Source organism: Monopterus albus, unplaced genomic scaffold, assembly GCF_001952655.1.
Source record: "Monopterus albus unplaced genomic scaffold, M_albus_1.0 scaffold214.1, whole genome shotgun sequence".
Lineage (NCBI taxonomy): Eukaryota > Metazoa > Chordata > Actinopteri > Synbranchiformes > Synbranchidae > Monopterus > Monopterus albus.
The window spans coordinates 518,149-540,972 of NW_018128094.1; the positions used below are offsets into that span (position 1 = coordinate 518,149).

Here is a 22,824-nt window from a genome sequence, read left to right on the forward strand (position 1 = left end):
GTATGTTGTCACTCAAAAATTCAGATGAACCTAGAAAATAGTGAGTTTAATTCCTAAACAATCTGGAAGCAAGCACAACGCAGTGCAAATACAGAAAACAGGAAATGAGTACGGTTTACCGCAGGAAACAGCAGTCCGTCAAAGGTTCCGCATCTCACAGGACCCCGTATGTATGTATGTACAGTGTAGTAAATATACCATCTCAAATTGTACACAAAGTATTTACAATTGTCACACAATTGTCATGTACTGCACGTGTGTGAAAACTCAAGACTAATACACTACAGACATTAGATTTTGCATAACATCAAATAAAACATGCCACATTTTGAGGTTTTTCATCTTCACAAACCCATGACTGTTTTCAAATTAGTGCAAGTCAACCAATGGTTTAAGAGGTTATAGATAAGAGAATGCTTAATGTTTCCATTCACACGCAAGTCAAACTGAAACCAGGAAACGATAGTGATCTGCTGACATGACCTTGAAATAAAGCTGACCTTCTGATTTCTCCCGGTTTTCTTGTCAAAGGTACGCTCGCTGATGGTAGAGTCTGTGGTTACACTGCAGAAGGAAATCAGGGAGTGTAGCTTTAAGAGAGGTTAGAGACGAGGGACTGAGATACAATGAGATGTTTCTGTGAAAGCTGACACTGAAAGTAGAATAAACTTGTACCTTTAGACCCAAACATCCTTCTAACCTGGATCTTTGCAGTCACTCAGTACTAATGCATCACTGCTGCAAGCGTCCTGGGTTTGGGATTAATAGCTTAATGGTGATGATACCCCATGTCTGACTGTGACTAGGCCTATTTACATGCAGAGGAAGGTGCAGTGATTGGCCAGGTGTGCTGTGGGGCTTGGAAAGTGTGTACTATTTTCCCCATTTGTAAAATTCACCACCTCTTTCCAATGGCAGGCTCTCTGTTCTACCTCTGAGTGACCAAGTGTAAACGCTTTTCCCTTCAGATGTGGCATATAGACTAGTTTGTTTAAAGCATACTAGCTGGGCTGGTAGTCCAATTTTCTGAGGCAGGGTTCTGACTTAGAAATGGAAAATCTATTCTTTTTTTTTGGCCCTGACTCGCTTAAAAACAAGTCTGTTAGTGGCATGCTGTCTGGTTTTGTAAAAGATGTACTACAGTGACATGCTAATGCAGAGCCAGCTCTGGCCGATATAACAATACCCATAACATTGCTCGAGACTTTTAAAAAGAATCCAATATTATTATACTGGCCAAGACTTTTTGATAAGGACCCCAGTTACAAGAAAACACTGACGGGAGACATGATACTGACTGTGATGGATGACTTAGGTTTTTGTAACATGGTGAAATAATCAACAGCTGCCTGGCAGCTTAGAAACACATTCACCTGTGGTTAAACATCTCCAGCACTGCGGGCTTTAGAAAACAGCCAGTTGTAATGTGATCTGTAGTGAGTGAGTTCAAACTGAAACCTTGAGGTGCATTCTACAAATGTGCCCAGAACACACAGCTCCCAGCAATCCGAATTATTAGTACTTTAGTTCTTAAAGGAAAAAGCCACCATCTTACACTCTTCCACTGAAGAATCCCATCAATCTATATTGGCTGGATCAATGTTATGATGACTTGTGACTGAGTGATATACACTGAGTCCAGATGTTTACCACTTCTGTTTCACATCTGTGAAATACTGCCCATTATTTCACTACAGTGTGGAAACAGAAAAAGCCTCAATACTGTGTTATGCTGGAATAAGGGAACACACGACTGAACAGTGTGCGTAGCTACAGTAGTGTACAAGGGCCCGCGGTAACAGCTGAGAGCAAATGTCTGATCAGACTCTGTCCTGTTAACTTCTTGGATCTGATACCGACTGTGATCACACATCGTCATCCAACAGTGTGAACATTTCTTCCTAGAGAGAGGAGTCTCACAGTCTTGGTGCTGTTTCTGTTCTGTTGTGACCTAGACAGCTCCCAGCACCGACTGGTAGTCCAACTGGCTTCTAGGGTTAAACAGTAAGATATTTCTATTAAAAAAAAGCGTGTTTTTAAAAACAGTGTTGCTATTGATCTGAACAGCAGCTCAGCTCGACTACAAAATACTCAAAGCTTCTTGTAAAGTGGATTTTAGCACACAAGACAAAACTTGGTTGTGGGTCGAGCTCAGGCAGCTGAGGTGTGTGTGTGCGTGTGTGTGTGGTGGGATCAAACGTCACACTTTCCCTGCCTCTTCTTTATTCAAACGGTCACTCGAGGTAATCAGTAAGAGCAAAGCCTCTGTGGTAACAGGCAACTCAGGAGGTGGCATCACATGGCACTGAGCTGGCCTTGTTGGCTGTAGAAATCTAATCGGTGGTCAACAAAGGAGTCGAGAGTTGAGCATTATTGCCTATTACACAATTTTCCTCGTCACTGTGTAAACAACTTAAAATGCCATGCTGCTGAAATCACACTTCATACTAAAAATAACTAACAAATAAGCTAAATAAAAGTAAAACACACAAAAAAAGCTTGGAGTTATTTACATGTTGCATTTCCCCTAGTGTTTTGCAATCTTCATGTTAATACACTGAAAGTGAAAAGAAGAAGCTTTTTGGAAAGTGTTTGAAAAGAAGATTTGTGTAGCACTTTCTAGCTGTACAGGATAAATACTTTCAGGCAACTGGGTATAATGGATGATTGTATATCTGACGATCATTGGAGGCCGGTCGGGATGCAGCCTGTGAGAACTAGTGGTGATATGGACAGTTCGCCTCCAGAATTAGTACCTGTTCTTTGTCCCCAGTAAGGTTGGACTTTTACTTTACAAATTGTACACATTGAAAAACCCTGACAAAGGCACACAATGGAGAAAACATCAACACTGAAATTAGCACTAAGGACTAGTTATACATAATCTGTCTATGTAAAACATGAACAGGACTGGGAGAGAGGAGCTGCAATGTCCGAGCAGGTCCGGAGAGAAGGTCCAGCAGTCATTTGGTCCATCTTGCTGACATAGGAGTGTTTAGTTGTGAGGAGGGGCCGAGGGACGGGTTACAGCTCATACTTGGACCACATAGGCAGTTTCTTTTTCTGGGTCCTGCCTGTCTTAGACATGTCACAGTACGTGTCCAAAGTCATGCTTCATGTCCACACTGACTCCCAGCAGTCTCTTCTGTCATTTGAGATGTGATGTCCCTCCCTGCAGAGGACTCAGGCTGCTGCTGAACACTGTCCATCCATGAAGAGCTCACATAGCAACAGCAGAGGGAAAAGACTCTACAGAAGTTGCTGCTCCACCGGGTCTCAAATCAAAAAACTTAAAAAAAAAAAAAAAAAAATCTCAAGCAGCACAGAATTCAGGTTCCTCCTCAATGCAAAGCATAAAATCACTTGTTCTGCTGCCAAAGCAACAAGCATGAGGAGGAGGAGGAAGTTATAAAAGGGAAGTGTAGCATGAGGCCTGGCAGTCTGAGGGAGGGATGGTGTTCTCTGGCTAATCAGACAATCTTCTTGATACTGGGCCTCTTGAAGCTGCCGGCACTGCGCTGCTTCTGGACCTGGCTGGCCGAGCCATGGCGAGTGCGCCCCCCACTGGACAGAGCAGAGCTGGGGGACAACTGCACATTCTCCTTGTCCACACCTGGAGGAACACAGGGACACATACTGTAACACATGGTTAAAAGCTGGGTGTGTCCACTAAACCAGAGAGAAGCCATTTTCAGCTGTCTGGTCCATTTCAGGGTGGAAGCTGCTTTAATTTTAAAGCTCTCTTTCCTGCTAAAGAGTGAGGATGATCTGAAAATATACAAGTACCCTATTGTGCCTGCTGTCTGTCACATGAGCCTCCCATCTTGTATGTTTATCACAGACAGAGAAAAAGCTAATGATCAACATCATTTTACTTACACAACTCAAATAAGAAAAACAACTTTATTCAGTAACACAGGCACAGCTCGGCAGCTGGAAACACAGTTTCTTGTTCTTGTCATTCTAAACTCTGCAGCTATTGTATGTCCCATTTCTTTCCGTCCCATCAGGGTGAGTGTACCATATCCACAGTACACTGTAATAACAGCCCAGAGTTCAAGTTAACGGTGCGCTGTGTTTATTATAAGCTCTAAGTGCAGTCTCTTGTTGCAATACTCTTTTCACTCTGTGTAATAAAAGTGATCAGAGCATTTTTTCAGGTTTCATCAACAAATTTGAGACTATTTTAAGACCACTTTGAATGCAGGTTAAGACTTATTTCCAGCCCCAACTCCCCTCCACCCAAAGAAGATAACAGTTTGTCATTTCAATCACAAATTGAAATATATTTTCACATTCACGGCTTGAAGAAGCATCTAACAGCCTACGTTATCATGCCCAGTACTTGAAATGACTGACAGCGGTGTAGCTGCCTGACTTCACCTGCTGTCAATAACACCTGGAACTTGACTGATCAGGATGTGCAGAATATTTATCATAGTTCATGAGCTGCTTTTATTTATTTTGTGTGACTGTGTATAATTATTGTGTGTGGATTTGGGGTCAGAACAGCATTTCTCAACGACGACCTCTGCTCAGCTCCTCTCTCATCAACACTCACAGTAGGTTTCCACACAATGACAAATGAATTATAAAACAAACTGACTTAAAATCCTGTAATTTCACAAGCAGTGACTTGTGGTTCAGACAGATAATTACAGATTATAGATGTTTATGCAGAATCTTGGGTCTCAAATTCTGTTTTAAGTTTTAATTAGTGTAGCAGAATTCTCTGGAACATGTTTAGATTTATGTGCTGTTTTGTTATGCTGTGTCAGACTAAAGACTGAAGTGTGGGAGTCACCGGTGTGGGAAACATCTGCTTGGTTCTGGAGTATGATTTTAGTCAGTTGCAGATTTTGATCTTGACCTAGTTTAAAACTAAAAAGGCTAACAGAGTACAGAGAGGAGGAACAGAGGTGCACTGTTGTTCTTCCAGTAACAGTTTGCACTTAGGCCATGCAGACAAAGTGTCTGCCGTGTGTGTGTGTGTGTGTGTGTGTGTGTGTGTGTGCGCGCGCAAGACCTGGTGAATGCTGTGAGGTCGCCAGTGAGGTCATGGAGTTGGACAGGTTGAGATTGGCAGTGATGCTGAGCTGGCTCTGGCTAGTGGGGGGGTATGGGGAGGTGGGCGTCCTCAACTGCTCCTCCCCTCGCTCCTCATCGGCCGCCGGCAGGTAGCTGTCGATCAGCGCCTCCAGAAACTTGACGATCAGCTCAGCATAGTCCGGTATCTGGGTTTGCTACAGGTTTAGTGGGTGGGTGGCAGAGAAAAGTTTTCATATGTTACACTGTGGGCATTTAGAAAATCTAACAGTACACTGTTAGACACACTGTTGCTGATCTTATGACATCATGAAATATAGCAAGGAGGAAATATTCACTTTTCATACTTTCTTGAAAAGTCCAAAATTGTTTTTTCTTTTGGTTTGAAGAACTGCTTTCCAAAGAAAAGATTTTGTTTGGCCCATATCCTTTGAATGTGGAACAACAAACTTATCACTGTATAATGTCAACTCATTCTGTCTGGCAGATCCTCTCAGCCTCTGTCAGATTAGGCGGAAGTGTCTGTAGACTGTCATCTTCAGGTCTCTGCACAGATGTTCTCTGGGGTTTAAGACTGGGCTTTGGCTGGGGCCCTCAGGGACAGTCAGACGTGTCCTGAAGCCACTCCAGCATTTTCCTGGCTGTGTGTGCTTCAGGTCTTTGTCTTGCTGAAAGGCAAACATCGCCTCAGTCTCAGGAACACCTCAGGCCTTAGATCAATGACTGACCTTGTTGATATACGTATCATAGGATCTAAGGCTGTATGTCTTGGAGACTTGGGTAAAGAGAGGAGCAGAGCTGTCAACTGATTACCATCTGGTGGCGAGTTGGATCAAATGACAGGGGAAGCAGCTGGACAGACGTGGCAAACCAAAACGTGTAGTGAGGGGGCACTGGGAACACCTGGCTGAAGCCCCTGTCTAAGAGGTCTTCAGCTCACACCTGCAGAAGAATTTCTCTCACAGCCTGGGGGAGGCTGGGGACATGGAATCTGAATGGGCCATGTTAAAATTCTCCTTTGCAGGAGCAGCTCTTCTGAATTGTGGTCAGAAGGTCATTGGTGCCCGTTATAGTGGCAACATGAGAACCTGCTGGTGGAAACTAGTAGTGAGGAAAGCTGTCAGGCTGAAGGAGGAGGCCTACAGGGCTAGGCTGGCTCAGGGGTATCCCGAAGCAGCTGAAGGGTACTGGCAGGCCAAATGTACTGCAGCTCATAGTTGGGCTGTCTTGGTTGACCCACTTCTTTAATGTGGCATGGAGAAAACAGGCACTGTGGACTGGCAGACTGGGGTGGCTGTTCTCATTTTTAAAAAGGGGGACCTGAGAGTGTGCTCCAATTATTGCCACAGATGGACTCCAGTCAAGGTCTAGACACATCTAAAAGGAAATTAAATCAAACTGGATGGACCTGACCACACTCTGGAGGGCCAATTCCAGTCCAATCTGATGCAGCCTGAGAGGATCTGCCAGGAAGAACAGGATAAACTGCCCAAATCCAGGTGTGGATGATTTGGTGAAACTTACCCAAGACGTCTGGAAAATGTAACTGCTGCCAAAGGGGCTACTGAATTAAGGGTCAGAATACTTTTGTATAAGAGATTTCCATTTGTGAGTAATTTCTAAAAACATTATTTCAATTGTTGAGTTAATGAGTACAGATTGATGGCCAAATGTGACAGGTTTATTCATTCAAAACCAAATAAAGGGTGCAAAACAGAGAAGGGGTTTGAAGACTTTCAGAAGCAACTGTATTCCAAGACACAATCTTAAAACATAATGCTACAAATGATGCCTACAACTTTTTCCACTACTCTATATACTACAGATAATATTGTCTCCATTACCAATGTCAATAATGACCTTTCTTTTTGGATTATATTGACTTCATGAAGAGCTGAACAGTGGGATGAAAAGTCTGTCTTCAAGTTCTTCTGCAATGAACTGTCACATGCATTGTGTATCAGGCATACTGTGCTTTCATTCTGTCAAGTTACCTGCCCATGACATTAAATGTGATATGATCCATCTCTACAGGGTGATAGATGGAGCTAATGTTCCCACACTCTTGGCTGCATTTTCTAAAGTGTTGAGCAGCTGGTAGACTCAGTATGAGCTAAATACTAGACTTCAGATCATCTCTAGCCTCTCTGCTGCGTGCGCAATGCTTTATATATCACTACAACTGGTAGGCTGGTTGCAGAAGCGTACCATAATGGCCTCGTAAGATAAATTTCTACTGTGTGGGCGGCCAAGGCTGCCTAAGAGAAAATGAAAAAAATGACACCACAAAAAGGAATAATTCATACCTTAGAGAAAGGTCCGGCAAACCTCCACAGCCCATTAAAGCCGAAGCCTGTGAAAAGGGAAGGGGGAGACAAGTAGCAAAGGTGACTTACAGGACACAGTTAACTGTCAAAACTTTAAGAAGCTTCCCGTTTTAGGTAACAGGTGAGTCCCAGCTGTACGACTAGTGCAGTTAACATGCTTGTCCTGCAAAGAATGACTAAACGTCAGCATGTATTACTTTGTAAATAAGATGGCTGGTACTGGGGGGGCGACTCTTCATGGTACACCACACTCTGGACGATGCCGTGGACAGGGTTCAGGAGGTTGGTGTCCTGGCACATGGACAGCACAGTGTTGATCTTGGAGTCCAGCAGGTTGTGGCTAAGGACAAGAGACATGCAAACATCTTTGGTCTGTATAAATGTGCTCTGTGGACAGTACTGTATGTGCAGGAACTATTGATGACAGTTTGTACTAAGGCTTTGTTGAAATTAGACTTCCACCGATAGTAATAGCCCTGGTAACTAACAGGAAGTTAAACCTAAGGTTCATCATACATCTAAAGCTGGGGCATCAGGGGAGCTTATAAAGCCACAGCAAAGTACACACAGTGGGCTTATATTTGGTTTTGCAGACTCATGTCAAAAAATAGACACGTCTTCCTGTGCCATCTCAGCCCTCAGCCATTTACGGTCAGAGATGTCTAAATTCACCTGGTGCTCAAAACTGTCTAGCTGCTCACTATAGGGCTCATTTATTATGAACTCGATGACTGTGACTACAATGTTTTCTAGTTTATAAGTTTGCTCCCATGCTGTGAACCCCAGTGCACATGCACATTAGTGTCCCCCTGTTGTCCATGGCCATGAACTCCCAACTCAGCCTGTTAAGACTTTATATTGGTATGAGGTCACAAAAACAGTCGCTTTTAAAAATGTAAAAATCCAACACACATCAAGGATGTCAGATGTATGATTGTTTTTATTTCATATACACACAAACTTCTTTCAACTACCAACTTTATAGCTAGTCCATGTGCCTTTTCTCTCAACACAAAATGTTTGTATATATATTTTAAAAAGTCTGTATAAGGTTGATTGTTAATATTTTATGATCGGTTTTGTATTATTCTGAATAAGTGAATTATGAATTTGAAATGACTGGTGTATGTCGTGACTGGTAAACAACCAGTGGCTATTGAGCCATCAGAACCTTTAAAACACACACCTGTTAGATTATTACAAAAGTGAGCCTGAAGAAGCTGCAATGCGAAACACCTTGCTCATAAACTTAGTGCATATTAAATAAAGAAGATCATACAGCTAGACATCTCTGATGTGCAATGGATTTTTACATTTCTGTGACATTTAAAGAAACCTGTTGTCCTTCGGCACCCAGATGGATGGATGAGCTGTCTATGTTGTCACCAGCTGTGCACAGGATCGCTGCACCTCAACTTTTGACCAACAAATGTGCTTTCTAGGGTCTGGTAAAATTTTACACATACATTATAAAATCGCCATGGACTAAAAATTCATAATTCAAAGAGTGATTATTGGCCTGGTTTGTAGTTCGAGGTGTCCTGTCAACTGTTTTACAGTCGTCTCTTATCATTGTGGTCTATGGATATAATGCGTTTTTTGGTCACAGGGGGATTTTGTTATGTGCCCGGGCACGGTTCAGTGTCATCGTTTGGAAGAGGTGAGCCCAGGCGCAGTTCAGTTGGACTCAGGCAATGTACATGTGTGTTTGCCAACTGTGCCTGGGCACAGAACACTAACACTATGTGCCATACCATGCCAGAGCCCTTCTCTTCAGCTGCATCATGCTGTCATGCTCCGGCCTGGATTGCTTCAGTGGGGAGGAGTGACAATTGTGCTCGGGCATGGTATGAGACAACTATGCCTTGTGTAAGTACCCCCTTAATTGGAATTCCTACTTGCAATACGTCTAGTTGAATAAGAAACATATGAAAAGTGTCTGATAACTCGCAAGGACATATGTCAGCTACTCACACAACTGGAAAAACCTTTGGGAAGACAACGCTGGCTTCAGCCAAGTACTCATACAGAATCCGCTGGTCAAAGTCATCAGTGGTGTATTTGACCTGGGTGGCCTGCAAAATTAGAGCAACAGGCTATTAACAAAGAGTCAGGGACTAAAGGATGAAAAGTAAGAGCATGATTACTATCAGACATGTTCCTCTGTCTGAACTGGTGCGTGTCCTCACCAGCACAGTTAGCAGCAGAGCCTGGATCTTTGGGTCAGTCAGAACCTCCTCATCCAGCAGAACGTTGGACTCTGATACAGACACTTTACGAAGGTGAGAGTTTCCAATTCTTTGTGTCTCTGTAATTATAATATGAAGGCACTGCATTAAATATCTGCATCACAACGGATGCAGAACTAAAGCCAGGATTGTGTGCTCACCTATCTCATAGTCATTCTCTGCTACACGCCTCATCTTGGGAGGGGTAGTCATACCCGACTCCATCTCTGGTCTCTTTGGTGCTTTGGAGTCTGATATGAGATGGTCAAAGCTCTTCCTGGTGCCTGGCCAACACACAAACACAACAAATACATTCACATGGATTTTATTTATGGATGCTCCTTCTGAGGAGCTCTGTACTGTACAAAGCTAAGGGACAGGTCATACCCAGGAGCTTCTTGGTGTTGGCCTGTGAGGGCTGACCCATGTCCAGGCTCATAGACTTGCGCGTTCGAGGGCTGATCTGGCCCACAGTGGGGTAGTGTGGTGATAGGTAGCGCTCTGAAACCTGAGGTGATGTCCAGGGCTGAGTCTCCCGTAATGTTCTGAGAAGAAGGTGAATGGACAAAGGTGAGGAAACTGCAACGTGGACAATGTGTCATACAAACCAGAGTCATTCTGATACATTTTCGCTACCTTTTATACTCACTTTGTTTAAATTACCTCGCAGAGTTAAACAGATATTGATCACAGATGTACAATCTGTTTCTGAGGTCATGCTTCTTTAAAATTATTACCTCAACTTGTCTTAATGCAGCTGAAAGCTGAAGTCAACACACACATGCTTAGAGATGCACAACTGTTGACTACTAGATACCAATTAAATCATATCTGGCACTATGAAGATGGATTCAACCAGACTAAGAGGGTATTCATGATTTGTACATCCGCATATCTGCCAAGGTTGAGTGACCCAATTTTTGTCATCTTTCCAGGGGGTCTGCAAAGCCCGCATAGCAAAAGCCCCGACTGCGCATGTACCCACAATGCTTCGTCTTTTTCAGCGTATGTGGACAGAAGGCAGACCCTTGATTTGAACTATGAATAAGAACGCATGCATGCCCCTCATCCATGTTCGCATGCGCACAAGGATATGTGCAAAGCACGAATTCCCCTTAAGAGGCTATTCATGCCTTGTAAGTCCGCTGGTCTCCAAAGGTCGAGTGACATAATTTCCATCAGCTTCCCAGGTTCACATGGACTCTGTGTGGATGTCCACATCCAGACCAAAGGTTTGTGTCCGTGTGGATGATCAACATTGCAAAAGCCCCAACTGTGATCGTACCACAATGCTCGAAAAACAGTGTACGCAGACATAAGGCAGACCCTTGATTTGAAGTATGAATACGACACACGAGGGTATGCACAAATCACGTCTAGCCATTAAAAATTCAGCTGGTTAGCATGCTTCCATTAGCAGAAAACACAAGGTAATGTTGAGACTGCTCTGAATTCCATTACTTTTATTTGGTTAAAACGCTAAGTACTGCAACATTTAAAGGAATATTTTCCAGCATTGTGCTTCTCCAGATCTGTCAAATATGACAGACAAGGAAAATACTGTTCACTCTGTCATAAGCCAAACTGGCAATTTGGTTCTATTCACTTCTTGCCACAGCTGGTACCCTGTCCTCTAGCAGATGCTGCAGAAGAGATCATCTGAATCAACCTCGTTTCTCTACAGACAGGAGAACAGATCTTCTGGTGAAACTGCAGAGATTATTTGGATAGGACATAACAGTATGTATATAGAACATAATACATAGGGACGGGTATCGTTAAGATTTTAATACTACTATTACAAATATTGCTTAAGTGTCAGGGACTTTAATGGTATTTTTGTTATTTTTTAAGAGGGGAAAAACACAAAGAACAAAATTAACACTGCTTTACTGTCTCCCATGTACTGTTACAGTCCCTGAGTAGCAAGCTGCAACAGCATTGTTTTGAACAAATCATTAGACTCTGATGTGAATAATGAAATGTTAAAAAAACTGAATGCAGAACATTTTCTTGGACAGTACTGTTACTGTAGGGTATTTTGCCCTCAGCTCCCACATCATCAAACTGCATTTCTCCACCTGTATGTGATGGACTTTTACTGGCTGTTTTGGTGGGCTGCCCGTGTTTCCACCCTTACATGCAAAAGACTTGCAATCACACTTTGAAAGTTTATTTTCTCCACGACTGCCAATAAGCAGGGTCTGTGTGTGTGTGTGTGTGTGTGTGTGTGTGTGTGTGTGTGTGTGTGTGTGATGCACTGTGCACTCTGATCATGCTATGTATTCAGAGAACAATCTTTGATCCAAAAAAGGAAAAACAGCAAACAAGTCTGAATCTTAAAGCTCAGGAGCACATCAAGCCGAGTTTCAACTAGTCAGCCTCTTGTGTTGATGAATAATTAGACAATGGCGTGCTTAGTTCTCCCCTCTGTTCACTGGCTCACCTGCAGCTGGGATCAGTGATGTGACTGGAGTAGGTGTCCATGGGCACCGGATCCATAGACAGGTCAGAAATCAGTAGTGACTTCCTGTGTTTGAGGCTGCAGCGACTTCGAACCTCTTCAGAGACAGTGAGCAGTGCTGCACCAAACAACAAGGAGTTAGGGATGACCCAAACCAACCACACCACCAAAACGAAGAACATCGGTTCTGTATTTCTTAAGTAAAGGCTCGCAACTACAGGTGGTGACTGGATGCTGTTTTCTGACAGCGTAGATAATGATCACTTTCTTACATGTAATATTTCATTTTTCTGAAATGTGTTACTTCCTAAGTTAATCTACAAAACAGTAACATGGTTAAATCTTTGCAAACCAACATAGAGGTCTTTAATTATGTTCAACATTTCTTTATCATAATTCTTCAGTAACAGAATATGATCACGATATTAAATAGGAGCATGATTTTAGTGCACAGGAGGCATGTAAACTGTATAAATAAGAATGTATGTACTGTAGAATAGCAAAGTCAGTGTGTTACATACCAGCCAGATAGGCCACACTCTGGGTGTTGACCTCAAACTTGTCACATTTCAGATGTTTGCTGATGAGAGTCAACAGTGTATGCAGGATTCTCACTGTCCTTGCTACTGTGGTGGGCGATGGATGTCTGTAGCCTAGAGACACAAGTTAGAGACACAGTAAAGACAGGCAATTAGCAACGAGACTCTGATTTAAATGTGTTTGGCACATTAAAATATTTAGACCCCAAAACTATGGAGCTAAGGGAGGAGATGCTCCACCCAGACACAGGAGTAATATTACAGACAGCCTTGCTCACTGTCCCTCTGTCTGAAGAAGACCAACTCCCTTCAGCAAACCCTGCAGTTAAACTCAACCAAGGTTTGTCAGCACCACAGTTCCTAAATCACACCAACATTATGGCTTACCGTACTTTCTGGACTATAAGCCGCTTACTTTTGTCGCTTCATGCCCACACCCTCATCATGGACATCACATGGCGAAATGCATATGATGCAGCTTTCAAGTTACAGGCAATCGATCTGGCTGTCGAAATATCTCATGTTACAACGTGGACACCGGGGTGGGTGCGGCTTATAGTCCGGAAATTACGGTATCTACATGTGTGATGGAAATGAACGTGTATGTCCAATGGCCCAACCCAATCCAAACACCATATTGTAACTGCTGAGCGCCTGTGAATACTTTATCTCTATCAGCAGCTGCTTTACCTTTGAGCAAGTGGCCCACCAGTGCAAAGTTGAAGTTGGCACTAAAGTTGAGGCCCACAAAGTGATCCATCTGCTTACAGTGCCACTCTAAAGGACGCCTGATCTCCATGAACACTTCTTCTGGACTCTGAAGGAGAAAATAAGGAGGAGAGAAGGCGGATGTTGATGGTGGTTCTGGGTCATGTCAACATTGTAAGTAGTAGTAGGTGTCATGTTTTAACATTGCTTTTAAAAGAAAATGCCCTGTGTTCAGGGTGCTACTTCTTGAGACAATGTTTCCTTGCTGATACCTTGCTGTTAAGCCACACTTACAGTACAGACGGTGACACTTTATCTCACACAGGTCAGGATGCACCTGACAACAACCGAGTGCCAAAAATCTGAATACTTTTGTAGATGAGATTTCAGCTTAATTTTTTCAATAAAGACATGAAAGATCATGACTGCTTGTTTTCTCAGCGTAGACATGCCATGTTTGTTGATATTTGTGACTTTAGTGAAGATCATTTCATAATCAATTTCACTGAAGAACAGAGTTCATACATTCATATTGGATCAAAAAGTAATTTAACACCCTGTTTTCGCTTGATCATGCCTGACTGGCATATTTGAAGAATACATCCAAATGTATGCAATGCCACTATTAGTGGTAGTAATCCACCCAAGTACAAATCTTTGTACTGGGAGGTGTGGAGTGCCAGACATCACAGCAACATCACAGCATTTCAATCAAACTGTTTTGCTCTACCAAGAAGCATTACTTTTTCTGGAAATAGCTATAGTAGAATAAGACCAGAATAAAGTGATAAAGTCAGAATGAAACTGTCTGTGGGGAATTAATGTGAAGTTCTTCCTCAAAAACAGTCAAGTATGTATGTTTTCGAACGCCTCTCAGTGAGCTGTCCAAGCCAATTTAATATATAATAATGAGAAGCGTAGGTGGTTGACACAACTTCAAAGTGTGGGTGACGTGAGCAGATCTGCTTTCTGAGGTGTACAGTGTGTATTCCTGTGTATTTTACCTTGTCATTGAAGATGCGCATTGTGTCTAGAGTGTGGAGGTTTTGCTCCAGCAATGCAGTTCCAGCAGAGTACAGGTTGACTTCATCCAGCTGCAGCACTGCTACTGCCACCCAGAACAGAGCTTTGTGCATGGGGGACTCCTGTAAACACATACAGGGTAACACAGTGTGACTGGCAGGAAACAGCAGGGGAGGGCTGTGCTGGTATTATCAATGACCTAAATACAGTAATGATTGTATACCTTGCTGAGTAGAGGCTGCAGCTTGGTCAGAGCAATGACTGTGGCCTCTATTAATACTTGGCTGTTGTAATTGTCTGGACCCTTCAAACAGCTCTCCAAACCCTGTTGATGGTGGGATGAAGACAGAAGAGAGAGAAGGAACAGGAGCATTACATCAGGTGAAGTAGCCTAACCGGACAATAGCCCAGCGTTAGTGGACGTGCGTTGTAATGGGTGTCTTCTGTTGAGTTTGAATGGGCTGGTCAAGAGCACAGGTCTGACAGCTGAAGGTGTGCTCTCACCCGGTCGATGCTGAGCAGAGGGCTGGCCTTGCTGAGGATTCGGATGATCTGCTTAATCTGGCCGTGACTAACTCTCTTACTGATGCAGCCAAACACCACCAGTGCTCTGGGCTGGAGCGACGGGTTGTACTGGAATGCAAACCTGAATTCCAAACACACACAAGTGCATATAATTGACACTGCTCTTAGGAAAGATGCATCAAAATGGGATGGGATGGAATGGAGGAAGTTCATACTTCTGTGCGAGCTCTGTCCATTGGTCTAACCACTTGCAAGCTGGGATGTCCCTCATACAAGCCTGAGGAAAGACAACACAGATTCAACAGTCTGAAAGAAAAAACAGAGGTTTGGAAGCCCTCGTACTTCCCCAAAGACCGGTGTGAGCTTGTATGCAAGTTGTCAATCTTTTTCACTTTGACAGATTAGACAAGTGGACCACAAATGAGTTGTCAGTGTATGGGAAACACTGGACCTGCAAACCTGAACAGGTCAAGAATAGAAAGCATGTTTGGCTGGTATCCTACCACACAAACAAAGTTTGTTAATGAACTACTGAAACTGTGGCAACGAGTTTTCAACTGATAATCAAAATTAAGAACTGCTTGCTGCCTTTGTCTTGTTTCTTCTCCTTTCTACTTCTTCCATTGTTTTGTTCCACCATCAATTAGGTATACAACAGCAAATACAAAGAAGAGGTATTTTAATATTGTACTAACATTTTCTGCCATATCTCCTAGCACTCACTGAAATCTACATGGTTTTCCCATAAGAAATCAATGAACTGGAGGAACAGAGTGAAAAACTTGACTTTCTCTGCTGACCTCCATGATTTCCAGTAAGGCCTCAGTGACGGTCTCCAGAGAGGACAGGGCAAATGTCTCCCTCTCGTAGGAGCCAGGCGAGAAGGAGCGGTCTCTGTAGCTGGAACGGAAGGCGATGACAGCAGCGGACTTCACTTTGCTGATGCCGAAAAGCAGGTAGAACTTGGGCAGGGAGAACTCAGTCAGGCTCAGCCTCAGGACCTGCTTCGTCTCCTCTGGAAGCATTCGACAGAACAACACATTTATTATGACAGCACACTTGCTGTTATTTTTTTATGCATGCATCCACCATGCTGTGTGCATGCTCCCCACTGCTATGGAATCTCTAGCTTGGATACACTGAGCTTTGTTCCTTCCATACACTGTGAGATTACTGAAAGTAACAAAACACTGACTCGTACTATGGCAACAGTCCTTACCACTGAAGTTGAGCTGCGAGCAGGTGCAGAGGGAGTGGATAATGTTGATAACCAAACCGTGGGTGGACGCCCTGAGGGACAGTGGCCCGGTGGCTACCAGCAGGGTAACCACATGGAACAGGTATGGCAGGTGGGCTGCAACATCCAGAGAGTTGTTGAAGGACAGCATGAGCATGTAGCGAGCCAGGATGGCGATGTCGTCCCACATCAGATGCTGCTCAAGTGTGGGCGTTGGTGACAGGCACGTCTTGTCTATGATCTTGCACATTCGACCAATAACCTGCCACAAAGAATAAGTGAAGACCGATATTAAAACAGCACAAACAAAAGCCAAACTTCTCGTATGGCTGTCAGAATGGTGACGGCAAAATAAAACTCGTTATTCAACAACCTTTGTTCATACAAATAAACACTACTTGAGCAGCCATCATGACAAATTCCATATAGTATTACTGTAAAACATGTAGGTGACAGCCAATATGGCCACACTGATCCACCATATCCATCATCAATCTCTCAAAGAGATAAGATCTCACCATGAAACACTACTACCTCTGTGCAAAACCAACTCACTACTCTTTCAGTCAGCTGTATTCAAACATTTGTGTCTACAGTGGAGCAATCTGTAAACACAGCACTGACATTACCAACTTATGAAGCTGATGCTAAGCAGAAGCAAGGTGATACTTCTCTACCAGCCATCCATTTCACATTACACATAATTATTTGATTCATTGTTGATGTAAAAATAATGGCTAGCTTCAGTTTACAGTATGTTCAGTTTTAAGCTGGCCACTTACTGTAGGTTCACACAAGCAGTAAGAAACATCTCAAACTCCAAACACTGTACAGCTCCTGTCAAATAAAGTCATCAAGTAGAAGTTGAGGTGAAACTCATGTTTTGATCAATCTATTTTGCCAAACACTATAAGAACATGTAGCACTTCCTGACAAATATGGCCCTATCACGCCAGTCCATAGTGAGAATACTGGATAAACACTGTGCATGTCTCTTTAGGCATGTACAGTGACCCGTACTGCTAGAGTTAAAACCATTTAGAAAATAGCATTTATTCAACTCTTGGTTGACAAAGAGTTCAAGAGCAGCAGACAAGGCTCCATTGTGCTGTCCTGCCATGACATGACATCAGAGAGCAGCCCTGTAGAAAACATAAGCACAAACATTCATGTATACATGTAGCATGTACCAATTTGGCCTTCTTAAATTAAGTGCAACACAGTGGTAAAATTACATGAAATCACTGAGGGGAGCAGCACTTCAGCTAAAACACTGCCTGACTTTTCTTAGTCAACAGTCTTCACAATGGCCACCATTCAGTGCGGTGCTGGTGTCTGCCATAATAGGAGCCAGGGCTTGGCTTTTCTTTTGTGTCTGCTCGTGTATGTTGTGTTTGTTTGTCTGAGTAGCAGGCTGAGTTTGGATTCAGAGCACACAGATGATGGACAGTGAGTGGATGAGTTTGTCTCTGTGGATATTCTAAGTCGAGAGATTTACAGCTGTGGATTGAATTTTTCCATTAATAAGTAAGTCGTCTTTTTTTTTTTTTACGTTCAATGCTGAGCTCACATCAGTGTTAACTTGGTGCACAAACTAACACTTTTAAAAGTTCTATTCATTCATTTTAATCAATGAGCTATAATTAATAATAACAGTTATTTTACCAATATGGAAAAGTATTATTCAAAATGAATTTAGTAACATTTCAGCAAGTACCAAGCACATTTCCCAAAAAGCCTTGTCAATGAATAGTGGCCTGGGTAATAGAGTGGTGGTATTTGCACCCATGCAAACCCAAATGCAATGAAGAGGTTGAGGAAATGTGAAACTAAACCTCTGCAATGGTATCTGAAGATTTGCACTACATGAATGTGTAAATGGGGCAAACAAAAGCAAGAGAATCTGTTTAACTTGGAAAAAGTCAAAAGAACATGACAATGACACAGCAGTCCAACTGCGTTTCTGTATTTTCATATAAACCAGGATATCATGTGGTCCCTACTACCACTTAGTAATTTCCTTCCTCAAATATCTCTCTCTCTGCTGCACTTGAAAATGGCTGGCAGTGAAATCCCTTATAGAGCCAACACACACTGATCACATTGTGCAGCCTGGAGCACACACCAGACAGACACTCATTAGAGGCTGAAAAAGGTGCTGATCACTTACTAGATAGTGCTAAAATATTACTTTTCTGGAGAGTTGATACAAGGCAAGAGGAGCAGTTATTCTGACACAGTTTTGATGTTGTGTGCTTCCAGCTACAAGCGCGAATGAGAAGCGAATGACTCACACCCTAATGAGGATGAATGTGAGAAGAATCAGTTGGTCAAACAGAGCTACAGCTACTTAATGAAGCTGACTTAACAAGCAGCAAAGAGGGCTGCCCTCTGTTTGTACTACAAGCAGATTACCTTAACACATCAGGATCCTACATTCAGCACAGGTGCAGTGTGGAAGAAGAAGAACAAGCATTTACTGTATATGCAGTGGTACTTTCAAAACCGGCTGTGATACATAACTCTACAAGACTGGGTGAAAACAGTCTCCTCAGACAAAGTGCTGGTTACTGACAGCATGAAAGACACTACTACATCTACACGACTCCAGTAAACAGATTCTGTCCAGGATAACATATGTGCTGGGAGCAGGTAACAGTGCAGAAAGGATTTCAGCATGAACTAGCTCACCTTGCTGGAGACCAGTTTTACATTCCCTGAAGCCAGAGCCACTGCGGTATCAGCCATGACCTCTGCTTTGATGGAGCCCAGGCCTCCTGTGGCACTGGTCTTAATGAAGCTGTCCAACACCACATCCAACAGGTCTGTTATCTGAACACACAGTGAGAAGGTTAGAAGTCAAGTCCAACAGACATTCTGGATCATCACACTCTTGGTCTGATACTCCCACCTGTCCCAGGCTGCCCCAGATCTTGGCCTGGATAGAGGGATACATCTGCTTTTCATTAATTGTCATGGTGATGAGCTTGTCCAAAATAGCGGTAACACGCTGGCGCTTGGTGTCATCATTGTGCTTACAGAAGCGAACCAGGTTGAGCAGCCAGGGTGTCATGTACTCCAGGCAGAGATGCTTCAGCTCAATACCTGCAACAGACCGACAGTGGGACTTATTAACACAACTCCTGCTTTACTTTATAACACACAGAGTCAAGATCATGCTGACTTATCATGATTAGTGTAACTACACCTGCAAAAACCACTTTTTGAAGCTATGGAGGAGCGTTGTCAAGTCAGAGAGAATAAATCTGATGACATCATAGTGCTATCACACCATCCCCTACCTCCCCAGTGCTCAATCAACACTCACAAGGAATGCAGGATACATGAGGTAGCTATGAAGCGCGCGCGTGCGCACACACACACACACACACACAGTTAAACACGTATTTAAAACAAGTATATTGGTATCTTTAGCGCCAACCTAAAAAGGGGTGACAGTGCAGTTTCCACTCCAGCTAATCTCATAACCATGTCAAATATACAACCTTAATAGCAAAGTATTGCATGAACCTTGAAAAAAGGCAGTTATGTGCAAGTACAAATATTTTTCAGTGGGCATCAGAAGTTCAGAAACCCTTATGTGCGCAATGTGTCTATTCAATTAGAGTAGGCAGGTCAGGGAGGTCACGTGGCCGTACAACAGTGTACGTGAGAGAGCATGTTTTACAAGCAGCTATACTCAGTGGACTCACTGGACTTGCTGAAGCCTGAGATGCATTCTTCCAGAAACTCAAGTGTCAGATGGGGTTCATTGGCAGCCAGGGTCTTGCTGATGGAGACTATGAAGAGGGTGTTGTTAGCTGGGATGCAGAGGCCTGATGTCTCCAGCAGCTGGCCCTCTATCTTTAGGTTGAAGGTGCAGGTCAAAGCACACAACAGGTTGTAAGCTGCAGACCTGGATGTGGGACAGACAACAAATGAGAGGTATTAAGCCTATGATAATGATATTCACTTTTTACTGGCCAGGTTATGTTACACACATAAGGAATTTGCCTCAGATACAGAACTGAGGCAGCCATATGTGGCACCAACTCACACACTGATGGCGGCACTGGCCCTGTAAGGCGCTGCTCTGGCCATTGGGAGCAACTAGGGGGGTTCAGTGTCTTGCCCAAGGGCACTTCGACATGCGGACGGAGGAGAATGGAAATCGAACCACCGCGGTTAGGAGACGACCGCTATACCTCCTCAGCCACACCCCTGCTAATAACTGAACCTGTGCCGCTGATGTGACAGCAGTGCCCATTATGCTTTCACCATACTCCCTTAGCCCTTTATGACAGCTCAGTTGTCTTTTTCTCCTAACAGATTTGGCTGGAAACAATCACTTCTTTTAAATGAAAGAGTCAAATTTAGGTTCAAGGAGTTTAAAACCTTGAACTTTAACCAAAGACAGTCTATGGCTAAATGTACAAATAGACTTTCACTTGAATCTGTTCTTGAAGTCAAATCTTATTGTTGCAGCACACAACGACAGTGTGTGGTTGCCCCTTTCCTGTTTCAACATGACAGCGGTCCTGGGCTCAGAGCAGCACCATAAAGGACTGGTTTTCTCAGTTCACTGTGGAGGAAGTTGACTGGCCTGGACACAGCCCTGACCTCAGTCCCATCCAGCAACTTAGGGATTGAGGTCATACAGACTGTGAGCCAAACCTTGTCACTCAACATGCTTTTCTAACTGAATAGAAGAATTTTAATGCTGATTTTTTTTATTACATGATCAATGCAGCTGTGATATTCAGGTGCCCACACACTCCTAGTCAAACAGTTTACATTGCTAAAAACACATTACATTCGGAGCCCAAAACAGCAGGGATCTGAATTGATGGCACCTACAAAACAAAAGACACGGAACACAACATTTCTCTGGAAAGAGAGCAGATGGTTTCTGCACTTTAGACAACAATGTGCATTTTTCTTTTTAGTTTGGACTGTCATTTCCTTTGGTGGGAAGAGTTCATAGCAGAAATTCCAACTTGTCTGAAAAAAAAAGAGAAATCCATAGCACTTCAATCACATGAGGGAGACCCTCTTTTCTTTTGTAGTTTCATTAAAGCTGGTGATACTACTGGCTAAAATAGATTAATATGCCGTGCAGAACTGACCTGAGGCTGGGGTCGGAACTGCCCAGGTTGAGCAGAGCGATGTTGAGCAGAGTGCCAGGAACATCTTTTGGTCGAATCTTGGTGTGCTGTGGAATGGAGTCGGGCTGCGACAGCTCCCAACGTGTCCGGATGTGGATGATGGACTGGACGATGGCATCACACTCCTGGTGCATGAATGTGAGTGGTGTGCCCTGGTTGGCCATGGTGAGGGTAAACTGGCTCTCATCCACCAGGCAAATCTCTTCAATCTCTGAGGCATAGTAGACATCATTGAGGATGACGGACTGGCCGAGGACACGGGTCCGCTCAGCTGAGGTTACCTGAACTGCCGTCGAGCCCACCTGATGAGCAAGAAAACAGGATACTTAAGCAAAACCAAGGCTTGCTGGACCTTCTCTAATGATTTTACTAAGCTTTGCTAATCTAATCCAGTCTAACTATTCACATTCTATAGCTGCATCCTCACCTTTATAGAGACCTTGGTGTCTTTGTGGGCCAGTTTGAGGGCATTGTGGAACACTTTAAGGTCTTCCTCCAGGGACAGTGTAGCTGCAGGCAGTTTCTGTTGGTCAGGTTCAATGTGCTCACCCAGCTTAGCCGGAGAATCAATGAACTGGAGTCGCTTGCTGCCCTTCAGGCCTGTCAGTAGCCGCTCATGGTACTTGGTGTACTCCCTCGCCCAAGTGTTGCAGTTGTAAACATAAACAGCTGCAACATTCTCATAGGCAAAGCCAGGAAAGACCACAAACCACTTGGAGAGGAAGTCAGTCTTGAAGCGATTGCTGGGGCCTACATGTGTTAAGTCTACTACTATCTCGTAGGGTTTAGCATAGTAGGGTTTGAGGGTGAGGAGGACATGGTAGATGAGTAAGTCACCGTTGATCTGGCCTGTTTTGAACCTAAAGAAACGAGATAAAAAAAACAAACAAGCAAGGTTAAATTTAAATTCAGATCTGCGGTACATGATGCTTTACTGGGCTGGGGTGAGTTCTATACATGAGCCTGTCTAAATTTGTCCACCGCATAATACGTGACACAGATGAAAGGCATCCTGGTTTAAGAGAAATGACTTTGTCTCTCTCATTTCTTGTAAGAGCACTTCAGCCTCTGTGGTGTCACAGCAGAAGCTCTGAAACAGCTAGAGCAGAAAAGGACCCAGAGAGGGGTCAGGAAGTTAGTTCACAGCATCTCAACAGTCCGTCTGCAGCAGGTATCTCACTCCATCCCTTTGCCAAGACTATAACCACATTATGTAAGTACTTAAGGGCTAAGAGTGATTTTGTACATTTACATTCCCCTTAAACTGTTTAGAGTTGCAGGCTGCAAGTGAGAAAAAATTCTAATCTGGATTTTAACTCTTGATTTCAGAGCCCAATGGAAGGCACCAAAACTTCTCTTTGGCTGGTTCTCCTGCTCATCCAGCTGCCGTTCTATCCTACTGATGCAGACGTAGGCCTTCAAACCATGCCAACACATTCCAACAAAACAAAAGATCAAGGTAGCAGCTCAGCCACTGTGACAGAAACCAGCCTTACTACCACTAACCACACCAACTCTCTTGATACAGACGCCAATGGCAACTGCTTGATCAACACAGAGAT

At 43.5% G+C, this 22,824-nt stretch overlaps 1 protein-coding gene and 1 long non-coding RNA gene across 4 annotated transcripts in view; one reads left to right on the forward strand and one right to left on the reverse strand.

Annotated features, from left to right (window-relative positions):
- Positions 1 to 3,445: 3,445 nt before the first annotated feature.
- The window catches only part of LOC109971049 (neurofibromin), an 87,886-nt gene continuing 68,507 nt past the window's right edge, over positions 3,446 to 22,824 (reverse strand). For all 3 annotated transcript variants that reach the window (XM_020619068.1, XM_020619067.1, XM_020619069.1), the window contains 22 exons: positions 21,690 to 22,122; positions 21,224 to 21,564; positions 19,811 to 20,013; positions 19,009 to 19,202; positions 18,789 to 18,929; positions 16,080 to 16,359; positions 15,661 to 15,875; positions 15,076 to 15,137; positions 14,840 to 14,981; positions 14,559 to 14,660; positions 14,317 to 14,457; positions 13,295 to 13,421; positions 12,587 to 12,718; positions 12,048 to 12,183; positions 9,989 to 10,146; positions 9,763 to 9,885; positions 9,563 to 9,681; positions 9,348 to 9,448; positions 7,571 to 7,713; positions 7,353 to 7,399; positions 5,027 to 5,243; positions 3,446 to 3,613 (listed from right to left, as the gene is read on the reverse strand). In XM_020619068.1, the coding sequence (XP_020474724.1) occupies positions 3,471 to 3,613; positions 5,027 to 5,243; positions 7,353 to 7,399; positions 7,571 to 7,713; positions 9,348 to 9,448; positions 9,563 to 9,681; positions 9,763 to 9,885; positions 9,989 to 10,146; positions 12,048 to 12,183; positions 12,587 to 12,718; positions 13,295 to 13,421; positions 14,317 to 14,457; positions 14,559 to 14,660; positions 14,840 to 14,981; positions 15,076 to 15,137; positions 15,661 to 15,875; positions 16,080 to 16,359; positions 18,789 to 18,929; positions 19,009 to 19,202; positions 19,811 to 20,013; positions 21,224 to 21,564; positions 21,690 to 22,122 (3,700 nt within the window). In that variant the 3' untranslated portion in view covers positions 3,446 to 3,470. The remainder of the gene's footprint in view (positions 3,614 to 5,026; positions 5,244 to 7,352; positions 7,400 to 7,570; positions 7,714 to 9,347; positions 9,449 to 9,562; positions 9,682 to 9,762; positions 9,886 to 9,988; positions 10,147 to 12,047; positions 12,184 to 12,586; positions 12,719 to 13,294; positions 13,422 to 14,316; positions 14,458 to 14,558; positions 14,661 to 14,839; positions 14,982 to 15,075; positions 15,138 to 15,660; positions 15,876 to 16,079; positions 16,360 to 18,788; positions 18,930 to 19,008; positions 19,203 to 19,810; positions 20,014 to 21,223; positions 21,565 to 21,689; positions 22,123 to 22,824) is intronic.
- LOC109971054 (uncharacterized) lies at positions 16,628 to 22,818 on the forward strand. Its single transcript, XR_002276489.1, has 3 exons — positions 16,628 to 17,624; positions 22,318 to 22,475; positions 22,592 to 22,818. It is a non-coding gene; the product is annotated as an uncharacterized LOC109971054 (long non-coding RNA).